Source organism: Agelaius tricolor, unplaced genomic scaffold (assembly GCF_023055355.1).
Source record: "Agelaius tricolor isolate 1412-34295 unplaced genomic scaffold, bAgeTri1.0.p SCAF_12, whole genome shotgun sequence".
Classification (NCBI taxonomy): Eukaryota; Metazoa; Chordata; class Aves; order Passeriformes; family Icteridae; genus Agelaius; species Agelaius tricolor.
The window spans coordinates 14099549-14113257 of NW_027269272.1; the positions used below are offsets into that span (position 1 = coordinate 14099549).

At 43.0% G+C, this 13709-nt stretch overlaps 1 protein-coding gene across 13 annotated transcripts in view; it reads right to left on the reverse strand.

Moving 5' to 3' along the window:
* DLG1 (discs large MAGUK scaffold protein 1) overlaps positions 1-12038 on the reverse strand; it is a 141455-nt gene extending 129417 nt beyond the window's left edge. For 10 of the 13 annotated variants that reach the window (XM_071437697.1, XM_071437695.1, XM_071437692.1 and 7 more), the window contains exons 1-2: positions 11892-12038; positions 11495-11626 (exon numbers count right to left, since the gene is read on the reverse strand). In XM_071437697.1, the coding sequence (XP_071293798.1) occupies positions 11495-11626; positions 11892-11910 (151 nt within the window). In that variant the 5' untranslated portion in view covers positions 11911-12038. The remainder of the gene's footprint in view (positions 1-11494; positions 11627-11891) is intronic. The other 3 variants (XM_071437700.1, XM_071437699.1, XM_071437694.1) reach the window with 1 other exon arrangement.
* Positions 12039-13709: the final 1671 nt, after the last annotated feature.

Consider the following 13709-nt stretch of genomic DNA (forward strand, 5'->3'; position numbering starts at 1 on the left):
AGAATAAAAGCCTATACAAAGCAAGTGACAGACCACCAGTTCTGCAATGGAGAACTCCTACACAAAAGAAAATTCTATTTCTTGGTCTATTAGTAGTGTGAAGAGGTAAGGAATGGTGACAAACTGCAGTTTTTTAATCTAAAAGAAATTCGCTGGTGTATTGTTCACCCCTTCTCATATTCTCCACTCATCTTAATTCTGCTCTTTGAGCCCCCTTGTTCACCAGTAACATGATACACCAGAAGCTAAAACTGCTCACTTTTAAAGCAAACAAGAGTTATCTGCCAAATACAAACTGAAACCCAGATCCACTTTACAAGGGAGATCCAGCTTCACTAAAAACCACAACACAGTAATTAAAAGAAGAGCATAACTGCAAAACCAAATCCTTTTCTTTTTTAAAGTATATTTGAGGGCACTTCAAGAGACTACATCAATTCTGTCTAAAGAATCTGCCTCCAAGGACAAGGATTCCAACAAGCAACATGACACCACTCTAAGATCAATTTCTTCCCTCCTCCCTAGAAATCAAACATCAGGCCTCTGCTTATCATTTGTTCAGGTATGTGCAGTGTCTGCTACTTTTTGCTATAGATTCAGTGGGAAGTACTTGTAATCAGGATAACTTAAGATCAGTGCATGTTCTAAAAAATCTCATTGTGCTCACTTATGCATGAACCTTTTGGTAACTGTAACTTTGCAAGTGAAAGATGGGATACCCCTAACAGCATTTTCTTAAGGGAATGGTGTAAACCTACATACAAGGCATTGCTGCTAACAGGCCATGGGCCTTGTGTTCACTGAATAACCAGGTCTCTGCACTTGTCCTGGCCTGCCCAGAGCTTTGTTTTAGCTTGTCCAACCCTACCACCAACTATCTAAAGACCAGATGATTATTGACTCATCTAACTTGCATGGCTTTTATTTAGCTTCAGACAATTGTGTGAGCTAACACCTATTTCTACAAATATTTTTATATATAACACACAAATAAATATCTGCTACATATGATCCATAAATAGTATACATAAATAGATGTGAAATAATTCAGTGTTACATCACACATTTGTCCAAAGCTAACTAAAAGCTGTACATGAATACAAGTACACCCACATACACAGACTGAATGTACAAACTGACATTTGTGTGTGTAACAGCTAATACATACCAATAAAAATGGGTTATTCTGTAGGGAATGGATTACCTATGATCCCAGAACAAAAAGCTGCATAGAAGAGCAACAGCATAGCATGACAAGAGAGGCCTTGCAAACAAAGACACAGGATGGTATCAGAGGCTTTAACTCTACAAACAACTCAGCAACTGCTAATTACTGGTTAAAGGAAGGCAACCTGAGAACTGGGCAAAAAAAGTTCAGTGTAACAGAAAAAAGAACATCCAGTATATATAAAATACACAGTATATATAAGAAATTCAAATGCAACTGCAAAGTAAGAAGAAAGAGTGAAGCACAGAATGTCAGCAAACAACAATAACTTCAACAAAACATAACAGTGAGGAGAAAGAAACAGTCAGCACTGCACACCTCCATGGGAAAGATTCCCTTTACTCAGTCTCCCACTCCCTGTTCTTTTCTGACCAACTTTTAATATGTTCTGGTTTTCAAACAAGCATCAAGCAGCTCCATATAATTTTTCTATATGATGTTAGTTTCAGACCTGATACTGAACCTTTGTATTATGGTATAGAGGGAACCAATTAAATGTCATTGGCATTTACTATTTACCTGAAACAAGGTTGTAGTTGAGATGAGTGTCTGCCTCAAAGTAACAAGCAATAGGACAAGGGGAAATGACCAAGTGGTGCCAGGGGAGGTTTGGATTTGAAACAATGAAAAATTTCTTCTCTGAAAGGGCTGTCAAGCATTGGAACAGGAAAAATCCAGGAGAATGTTAGAGTCCCAAGAGGTGTTTAAAAGACTTGAAAAGACTTGTAGGTGCAGTGCTTAGGGATATGTTTAATGGTAGTGCTGTCTTAAAGGTTGGACTCAATGATCATAAAGGTCCTTTGCACCTTAAATGATTCTGTGGTTTATTCTTTTTTACATTGAAAGCATTCCTCTAATGATCACAGTAACCTACTGGTTTTGGGCTTTGCATTTTTACAGTTTAAGCATTTTGACCATTTGTGGGTTATAGATGGTTTTTCTTAAATAAATGCCAGGAAATTCCACACAAGCTTAGCATTTCATGAACTTAAACAGTAACACATTTACTATAACAGACTGCTTTGGACACTGTCCATGTAAACCAGTGAACTGTTGTCCTTATATCATGCACTACACAAAGGTATAAACTGCTACCAAAATATATGTGATTTAACAATCCCATTTGTGTATGCTGTATTAATTGTATCCTGATCTGAAGGTTCTCATCTTTGCTTATGAGCAAGAATTAATTAAGGAAGTTATGTTTCTTTTCTGTTTGTTCATTTTTCTTATAAAATCTAAATTCATATTTTGCATTCTGAGATGCAAAGTGGGGGGGTTTACCTGCTGGCAATTCTAATGCTGGCTGTGTAATGCAGCCCAGGAAACTATTCACCACCTTTGCCCCAAGGCACACTTATAGATCATGGTCAACTTTTTGTCACCAGGCCAGCCACATCCCTTCTTGCAGCACTGCTTTCCACCTGGGTGACACACACTATGTATTAGTATATAGCATTGTTCCTACCCAGGTGCTGGACTCTGCATTTCTACTTGTTGAACTCCATGAGGTTCCCATTTCCTCAGCTTGTCAAGGTCCTTCTGCATGGCAGCATGGCCAGGTTTTACATGCTTCAGCTACTTAGTAAATCCTGCACTCTACAGGTGTTCCTTTTCTTCAACAGCAGAACAAACCATTACAGCCAAAGGTAACAAAACACTAGATAACTGCCTCACCATACAGTCTTTACCACACAAAGTTTTTCAATACCAGCTTTGTTCAGGAGAATCTCTCAAAGCCACTGCCCTCCCTCAGACTTGCAAGCAATGAAGGAGCTGATGAATTCCATTAGAAATTGACCTATTTCTGTTTAGTCCATGTAAGCAATTCCTTTGTCATCTCTCATTGGTCTGCCTCTTCTCAGACATTTGTTCATCTGAATGGAGCACATGCAAATGCCTGGTTTTGTTTATGATGTTACCCATATTTGAAGAAACAGGTTTGTTAAGAACTTGACTACCTGTGTGTTGTCCAGGAAAAGGTGCAATCCCATTATAAATGAAGTCCTTCTCTAAATCAAGGAGGGGACAGAAAGACAGCTTTATTTCTTAGGGCTTCCTGCCAAAGCACCCAAAGCACTTCAAAACTTAAGTCTTAAAACTACTAGAACGAAAACAAAGGTCAACCTGCTATTTCAGTTCAGAGCAATTTGAGATAAATGGTATCTGCCAAATTCTTAACAGCCCAACATAATGAATATATAGACAAAACAGAGTCATGATCACTGTCAGAACAGGCAAAGGAGTCTGCCAACACTACAGACTTTCATTCTTCAGTCATAAAGCAACTCCTACTAACTCCAAGGAAGGCTCAATCATGCATGCTTACTTCATCTGCTATGTCAAGCTAAGAATATCCATTTAATACAAGTAAAGCACAGCCCGAAAACTGCATAATTAGTGATCAACAAAAAAATACAAAGACCAACAAAAGCTTCATGTCCATTTACCAAGCCACTGACCACAGTTAAGTAAGCATTCTCTTTGTGTATTTAATGGTTGTGTTGTCATGGTGTGTGTCTGATCAAAAATAAATGTTTGCATTTGTACTATGAGAAGTGAAAAACAGCCTCATCACAACCCCTGTAAAGCCCCTTTCAGGGTTGGCTGTTTGGAGATCTGTTTCTTCTTTAAAACTGCTGCACACAATCAAGACCTCTTAAAAATTTAAGGAGCAACTCATGGTGCAGCTTTCTCACTACACATTCTGTTCCACAAGATCCTTTGCCACAAGCTGCAGCATTCAGCTACTGATCCCCAGCTCTTTCAGCAGCTTCAGTAAGTGTGTCCTACCCTTTGAACATCCTTTCTGCACACACTTCTTTGCTTAACTCAAATTCCAGATGTTATTTTCCACTTCTCACTTCCAGTTCTCATTAATTGGTGCTTATCTAATTGTTTGCTTTTATTCCTCTAGCTGCTTTTTACCCTCAGACAAATTCAACTCTTTACCAGTCTGACCACTTATACTTCCCAAACTACTCATTCATATTTTCCTCTTTGGTTACTAACACCTCTTTCACCATAACTTCATAGAATCAATTGGTAAAAAGAACTCTGAGATTAAGTCCAATCTATGACCTAACACCACCATGTCAACTATACCATGTGTCACATCCAGTCTTTCCTTAGAAAGTGCTCCACATTGCCTCTATCCAATTTTCCTTCAGAAACCCACAGCATCTTCTATGTCCAGAATTAAGGTAGGAAAAACTGACACACAGATGAAAGCTGACAGAATATTCTGCTGTCTAAACTTTCTGATTTAATATTGCCTCATGCACACTTAGTCACCAGCCTAAGCCTAGAAAAAAAACCCCAAGAACCTCCCAACCCCCAAACAAACAAGTATCCAAACTAAAAATGAACTCCCAACTGTCCACCCTCCCCAAATATCTCAACACCAGTTGCAAACCAGCAGCCACTAGAACAGTGTAATTTTTTCTTAAAGGAATGCATTTACTACTGTTTTCAGTGGCAACAAAAACCTCACTATTAAGCATTATTTGCAGTATGTCCCCTAGATAATGGCACTATATAGGACTGATGATGTTTCTCACCAGACAAATGTATTAAAAAAAAATCAAACAAGTTTTGGGATGAGTTGACTTAACCCTCCAAGCTGAGCTTCCATACAGGGGGACAGCCTTGCTCACATGAGACTGCACAAGCACTGCTTTCTTCTACCTGCAGCAAGCTCAGGCTCCAAGGTAATTATGTGGCAGTGGTGGCAACACAAGGCTGGGTGTGCCACAGAGCAGCATCTCCTCCAGCACTAACACCTGTGTGTCTCCTGCAGCCAAATTTTAACCCAAGTTTCTGAAAACCACCTAAAGCTGCAGCGCTTTTACAATTTGCTCACATGCTCTCCTTGCAGCTCCTCTGTCTTAGGCTGACTTTTTCATTTCAAGCCAAAATAAGTCAGCTGTTTTGAGGGCATGGCTGGGAAGATACTCACACATGACAAGATTCCTATAAAAGCTTTACCAAAGAATTCTAGAGCCTCCCCTAACTTGGGGAAAGAACACGAAGCTAAGGAGGTTATTCTAGTGTCAGCCCTACACCTTCTGCAGTCTCTTAACAATCTTGCAAATTTGGCCTAGTTATAATTCAGGAAACCATCTGTGCCAGGAGACTCCTAGTCAGCTGCTACAGTTCAGTTTCTTTGAATATTCTTTCCCCCTGCACCAAAACAAGCTCCATCTCTCAAAACACAGGCAAAGCAGATGCACAGGGGGCACATGGCATTCCAGCTGCAGAGCTGAACAAGGTGTTCTGCCCTTGCTGCTAGGACCACCATGGAAGCTGGACTAAGATCAGGACAAATATCCTCTCTCATGCTTTCCCCCTTCCCCGACACTGTACCCAGCACTGAAGGAAATGATGAGGGAAATGAGGAGCAAATCCAGGAACACAGAAGCAGGGGAGGAGTAGGCAGCACACCTAGGGAAAAGAGGTGAAATAACATGGGAAATAAAGCAAGGACAGGCCAGAGGGCAAACTTTCCCAGAACCTGGAAACTACACCAATTATTCAAAATTTATACTGTCTTTTCAGCTGCTGGATGAACAGTAGATTTATTGAAAAGTGGGGTTTTTTGTCAGCAGACCCTTTCAATGGTAACCCTGGGAAGAGAAAACTGCAATTGATATATTCTACAGTGCAGCAATTCAACACTGAATACACAGTCAGTGAAATACCACAAGGATAAACTTTTGCCACAATACTATTTATCTGCATACCAGTAGCTACTCAACTTACTACTTACTTGCTATTTTAGGCTACCAAAAGCAGCACCTAATCCCAAAAATTCAATACATTGCCCTGTCACACACACATGCAATACAGGGTGGAAAAAACTTTAAAAAGCAAGCTAGCCATCAAACTGTGCTACATACAAAATAGTAAGTAATTCTTAATTAAAATTTAAAAAAGAGGAGCAATGAGACTGCCTCACTTATTATTAGGTTTCTTGAAGTGTAAGACATGAAGTTCTTGCAAAGACTGAGACATTCAGACAAACTGCACTGAAACATACTAACAATGGCTGAACTAACATTCCAGTCATCTGGACACCAACTAAAATATTTATCCTCCCACCAGCTGGATGAAAGTAATCAAGAACTTAACAACCTTTGTAAACACAACCCTAAGTCAAATTTCTGTCCAACTGACCAACTTCTGTGTATTCAAAGGAGACCAAAGCAAGCATAACCACAGTATAAGCCTTAGGAAACTTGTCCAGAAGTTGATGAACATCTCAAAGTTGCAAGGATTATACTGTATGGATGCTTCAGCTTCAAACATGAATAAAGATATTCTATCACAGAAGCTGCAGTCTGGGGAAAAAGTCACAAAAATGCAGCAAGGATAAGATTTTGATGTGAGAATAACCTATTTAGCACCTGCAGCAATTTCAGTACTCTGCAATGTTACAAAAGATCCAATTGTCCCTAAACCTTCCTCTAATAAAAACATAATAATACACCCCAGCAATATTCACTGACTATAACAAGATCCTCAACTTACTGTCTAGAATTTCTGCATTCTTGATGTAAATCTTACTCAGCAGAGTCTGAAAGGCTCTAAGGCTTCAGTAAGCTCTGAAATGGGAAGGCCTGAGCTGATTGGCAGAGTTAACTGTGCCATCATGGCATGTGCTCTATTAACACACTGCTGAGATAGAAGTTCTAACTGAGGCTTCCCCAAAAGCAAGCACTTTTGGTTTCAGTTCAGAAGAGGAGCTCGTGTTTAACTGTGTTTGATTTCCAGTTAGCCAGCAAGTAGAGGAAATATTGCCAAGGTGGCTTAGTGAGGAGTGAGAAGGGCTCCAGAGCTGCCACACACAGTGAGCTGAGACCACACTCCAGGCAGCAGGAATGTGGTCAGTCCACTCCAAAGTGGACCAGCTTTGAGGAGTGTTGATCCAATCCAATCTACTTCAGTCTAAAATCTAGGGTTGTTTTCCTAATTTAGTTCAGAAAGCCAACATAGACAGAGATGAGAAATCTGCAGACTGAGTTTTATATTCCTAGAATTTTCAGTCTGAATCACACTGCTGAGAAACCCGAACAAAGAGCTTTCATGGAATCATGAACTTTTTTCAAAATTTTCAGAGACAGGACTTACTTTTCTGAGGTGTAAAAATGTATTAACAGCATTTGTAATATGTTTTGTTCAATTAATAAGGCTCATCCAAACTATGGTTAAAAGTATCCTCATGTTCACTGGGAGAAGCTGCTCTTTGGTTTAGTAAGGATTACTGAAAAAACTACATTTTTTTAAATTTAAAATTTCCTACACTGGATGTTTAGTGCTAGGAAGAGCCAGCACATAAGCACAATTTTCAAGGCAGGTCTTCATGCAAAAGGACTATAAGTGAAACAAATGAGACTGCTTACACAAGAAAATTCAACACATTGAACCTTCCCTGGTCAGATTTGCCATTTTATACCAAAAAGCCTGTATATTCACAGTTACAAAATTAGATAGATAGATTAGATAGATAGACAGAGAACCACCCTACTTTAGGCAAGAAGGGTAGCACAGCCAACTGCATTACCAGCATATGTAGAGACTCTGCTAGAATTCCCTTTTTCTGGCACCAGTGCACATGGAGTTAGTTCTTGTCAAGAAAATGAATGCTTCTGAAGTAGCAAACTACCTTATGTCTCTAGCTATAGCTGTAATATTTTTCATTTTAGAAGTCTATTTTAATATGGTAAAGCTCAACATGACACCCATTAAAAGCAGATCTTAATTAAGCAAAAATATTATGCATATAAACGGAAGTCTGCTTCATATGTTTTTATGTCAGAAGTGTTACTTTTGCATGGAAGGGTTTTTCTTCCTATATTTTCAAAAAGATAAATATATCTGTACCTTTTCAAGAACCTGTAGCTTCTGAAAAGGTAAAAGAGTACCTAAGCTGAGAGGAGAACTCACCTGCAGAATAATTATCTCACTATTTGAAGATAAATATCAAATGCCTTACCAAAGTGAAATAAGTCTAAGATATTTTCCATTTATAGAGCCATGGGGTCTCTTCATAATTTGGCTCACCAACGATCAGAATATTGGAAACAAGCTGTTTTAACTGAAAACAAGAAATCAACAACTAGAAAAGATACCACACGTTTTTGAGCCTGCACTAAAGGAAATTGACTCGAAACTGACACAATTCTCAAATTGATTTCAATTACAGGCCCTTGGTATTCATTTAATTAAAGTTCTAGACATTATTACACATAGTTGGTTGAAGCAATGGAAAATAGCACATTATGGAAGATAGAAAATATAAAAATTTTTCAGAGACTGTTTTAAGGAGGTCACATGTGGTTACAACTTTTGTTACAGATTCAAAGTTCTTACAGTTACATCACTTAAAATGTAACACTTGCAATGTGGCTCCAGTGACACTGGCTGTTCACACTGCCTGGTTACTGATCTAATTCAAACCATTTAAAGTCATAATTTAAGAACAAGGTCAAACTTGTAGATTGCTAAACTAAAACTTTATTGAGAGGACTAAAAGGAGATGGTAAGATAAAGCTTCAAATTAAAAATTAATATTACTTACTCTTCAGTGCCCAAATGGACATCATTAAAAAAACCCTTTTAATCATTAAAACCTTTTAATATCTAAAAACATGAAACACTGCTAAAATCTGTAGTTTTCAGGAATATTTAATTTCCTCCATTATAAACTCAAAGATGTATTTCTGTGCATAATGCTATTTATTGCATGAAAGAACAGCATTTGATTGCCAAGTCAAAAATTATACTAAAAAAGATACATGAAGTTGACAGCAGATCCTGACTACAACCTTCACAAACCTACCTACTATGGGCAAACAAGTCTTGGATATAGTGCAGTAACTTGGCAGAAAAAGCAGAAAATAAATGGATGAAGTTTGGTGGGGATTTTTTTAGTGTTGTTCAATTAAAAAAAAAAAAAGTACCCAAACCAGAAACTAAAAGTAAAAACACTTTCTGGAAGAAGCATCTATAAGAGCAGTAACTTGGTATAGTTGAGCCTGAAACTTGCTGCCAGAACAGCACTGGCTATTTCAGTTGGGAGCACATCACAACTTCTATAAAATGCACACTTCAAATTCAGCCATAAAGCAATGACCAAGAGAGAATTCCAGGTAAGTCAAACCCCCAGCACAACTGAACACTTCATCCAGCCTGCTCCCAGATCTTCATGGAAACAAGAGAAGCAGGAGCCAGCTCCAGGCCTTCCCAGTAACTGCAGCCATGCTCCAGATCACATCTTTCCAGGGAGTCTCCCCACTCCTTAAGCCCCTCCTGCAGCAATCACACCATAAAAGAAAGCAGGAAAACAGCAGCCAGGAGCAGCCTGCCAGGAACAAGAACTCCCCTGACATTTGCACAGAAAGTAGCAGGTTAAAGGAGAAAGACCCAAGTTGACAGCATAAATGGCTTGGCAAGTACCAGCCTTCTGCCAGATGGTTTGGGAACATATGTATGCAACCTAATAAACCATCATACAGGGACCCAGGAAATGCAAAGTGAATGCAACGTGCCCAAGAAGCACCTGGTGTGCATGTACAGATGAATTGAACTCAACAAGAACAAGGGTCCTGTGGCTGCAATGTGCAGCTTCTTACAAGCCCAGAAAACAGGTCACCCAGCCCAGCCAGGCAACAACCCACTCCTCCTTTCTGCTCTTGCAGAACAAAGCCAGCAGACAGGAGGCTGCCTGCTGCTTCAAGTCCTCTACACTACTAGGTGTAGAGTTATAAACAATGAAGATTCATACAGGGATTTGAGGAGAAACTACATCCTGCAGTTTGAATATCAAAGGCTAACAGACTGGTATCTTTTCAATGAAGGGGAGAAAACAGAGTACTGCATGGACCTTGTAGAGTTTTAAAATAAAGAACTCACACATACACACTCCCAGAACAAGAAAAATGGCAGTCAACACTGAAGTTTTCTGGGTGAAAATAAAAAGTGCTGCTGCTGCACATTAAATATTTGACACAAGATTTCAGCATTCTGATCTGCCAGAGTCAATCTGTCTACACGTGTCCCACAAGGATTAGGTTTAGCTTTTCATCATGGAGTTGATCAGCATCAGCTATGTAGTGAAGGGAAATGCAGACTTCCCATAAGGGAAAGTCTTTTAAGTGACCTATTTGCACAACTACCTTTCATAAAGTCACATGTTAAGAAAAGAAACCAGCACAACTACTGTCTTTGAAAATCTACACAAGATGAAATAAATACTCCAGAAGACAGCGTTCAGCATGTTTATGTTTTACCAGTCCCCATGCTTTCACCACAACAGAGGTTCAAAGAAGCTGCAGCCCTGTGAAGGAAGATGTGCACCCTGGCACAGTAACCATGTAGTAAGTGCAGTAACAAATATAGCTACAATGTTTGCCATTAGTCCAATTCAGAGACTGGTTACTATTAAAAGACAAGGATGCAGAACAAATTTTATTCTTGAGGGTAAACTAACAGTAGCTGTCATAAAGATAGTGACAATCAATCAAGAAGAAACCACTTCTCACTGTTGCTCTGCAGAAGTTTCCAAATAAAGACAGGATTCTGCAAGTTCTATTTATGCTCAGGGTTTTTTTTCCAAACAGACTGGCAGGAAATTCAAAATTACATGCAAGTGCTTCTAAGAACTTATGGGAACATATCAAGTCAAGCACTATAACGACTATAAACTGAGATTTAATAGTGCTTTCACTATACTTTAAAATGCAACAAAGGAGAAGAGATGACTGTAGTACTCCCTGAAGCATTAGAGGCTTCTTCTCATTTACTTTAGGTTAAATCTGCACTTGAGTTATACACTTTGTGATGTTTGTAGAGACTCTTCAAGAGGAATTGCCTGATTCCTTATACTAAACAGATTTCAAGTAATTCACTAACCTGTTACATACAGACAGAAAAAAACCCCACCCTCCTTAGAAATTTATCAGGTGAACAAAGATGCACGGAGAAACAATCTAAAGAAATCCAGGACAACGTGTCACAATTAAAAACTACTCCACAGTTTTAAGCAGTTTGGACCAGTTAAAAGCCTCAAATAAAGAAAGTACGTGTAACAAGTGAACTGTTGATCTGTAACAACACGTGTGTTACTATGCAAAACAAAAACACAACGACAAGAAGCGCATGGCTTCTAACTCGCGGGTAAAACACCTTTTGCCCTTAACACCACAAGTGACAGCATCGGCAAGAACCGACCGGCTGGCGCACAAACTGAACGAAGCCGAGCTTTACCTATCAAAGCCTGGAAAAGGTTACTTTGGAAGATGCTGATGACACGCTCGATGGAGTTCCGCAGCTGCCGATCCTCCGCCTGGCTCAGCTTGGAGCGGTATTCCTCCAGGAGGCGCAGGGCTCGCTGGGTATCTGCAAGCGGAGAGCAGACACACGACTGACCGGGGCGCACCGGGCACAGCACCGGGGATGCAACAAGCCCCCGGGGCCGGGACCGCCCCGGCGCGGCGCGGCGGCTCCTTTGTTCGCAGCCGGGAGAGCGCGGGCGGGACGGTGCCCTCGGCGCGCCCGCGGCCCCGCGGCTCCCGCCGGCCGCCCCCCCGCCCGTCCCGCCGCGGCGGCGGCGGCTGTCAGCCGGCAGCCCCGGCGGCTCCGTTCCCGGCCGTGCGGCGCTCACCTTGCTTCCTGACGGGCATCGCGCCCCGCGCCCCCGCCCGGGGCTGCCCCGGGGCTCCGCCGCGCGGCCCGGGAGCGCGGCCCGGGGCAGCGCGGGGGGCGGCGCCCCCTGCCGGCCGGGCGCGGGGGGGCGGCGGCCGCCCCGCCGGACCGACCCCACCGCCCGGCGAGCGAGCGGCTCCGCGCGGGGCTCCCGCCGGCGCCGCCGCGGCGCCTGGGCGCGACGCGGGGCAAGCCGGGCCGGGCGGCGCCGGGCCGGACCGGGCGGGCGGGACAGCGCGGTGCAGGCGGCGCGGCGGGCCGGAGCCGGGCCGGACGGGGCTGGGGCACTCCCGCCGCCTCCCGCCCGCACTGCTCGGAAATTCCAAACTTTCCAGCCAAAATGGCGGCCTGGAGGCTGGGGGAGCGCGCCCCCCCCACGTGACCGGGCCCGGCGGGCGCCCAATCAGGGCCCGGCGCGGGGCCGGTACCTTGGCGGGGGGGGGAGGAGGCAGGTGAGAGCTCCCCGCCTTAAAGGGACCGCCCCGCCCCGCCCGCCGCGCCCGCACCGCGGGGCTCCAGCGCCGGACACCGGCACCGGGCACCGACACCGGGAACGCAGTGGGAACCGGCCCCGGCGGAACCCGCCCCGAGCGTCCCCGCAGCCGATCGCCGCCGTCCCCGGCGCGCCGCTGGCGGTGCCCGGCGTGGGCTGCGGGAGGGCGGGGCGGCTCCAGGTGTGCCGGCTACCTGCGGTACCGCTTGTCCCTGTTCCACCGCGGGAGATTGTGGGCAACTCGCACCAAAAGCCCGTGATGGGGCTGCGGGAGTCCCGGGCACGGAGCGGTCCTGCCCTGGAGAAGCGCGGGTAGAGCCGTGCCCGGCTGCGGGGAGCCCGGAGCGCGTTACGGCAGGGCAAGGGACAGACAGGAGGACAGAGATACCGCCTCCATAAGTAACACACGGAGCACTGGCACCCACCTGTTGCTGGGGCTTTTTTTCCCTCGGTCATCCTCGTGAAGACTAGGATGAGGAGGAAGGACTCGAGTAAAGATAAAGAAATAGGTTTGCCTCAGTTAACAGAGAGCATAAGGACATCATGGGAGAAAACATGAAAAGCCTTGCTTCCTGGAAAGTCTCAGCAATGGGCTGTATAGGCTGACATCGGAGACTGGTCAGAATCATGATAGTTCCTTTCTCAAAACTGGCATGGAAATGGCAAGGAGTTACCTCCAAAGGCAAAACAGCTTGTTTCTTTGTAAGATGGCAAAGAGCTAACAGAGCATAGAAATGGCTGCCTTGAATAGAAACATGAGCTAAATGGTCTTTGCAGCATATTCTATATACCCATTAAAAGGAAATGTATATTAAGGCTGGTGGATGCAGAGGTAACTCTTGTTCTAAGAGGGAATGTTAACTTATCTCTCAATCAGATGGGCAGAGCCTCTGATCTGATACACTTCAAACCCTGTATGTATACACATATGAGAGGCAGAAAGAGACTTGAAAGTTCAAGGCAAATACTGCTGATATGTTGGGTTTTGTTTTTTTTTTTTTTTTTTGATCCAAGCTCACATTTCCATTTACACTTTTTAGATTGAAGCACAACTGAAAGTGTTCAAGAACTTACCCAAAGAACCTAAAAAGAGTCTCTGGGCAACTCTCACAAATTTGAAGTCAAAAATCAGAACCAGGTTTCTCTTTGGCAAAAACCTAATCTTAAGAAAACTTACACCATGACAGATCTAACCCAGATCTAGAAAAGGCCTCTCTCGTTCTCCCTCCCAATAGTCCTGTGTTTTGTTCTTTGATTTATGCCAGGAGTTTCTCCTGCTCCCAG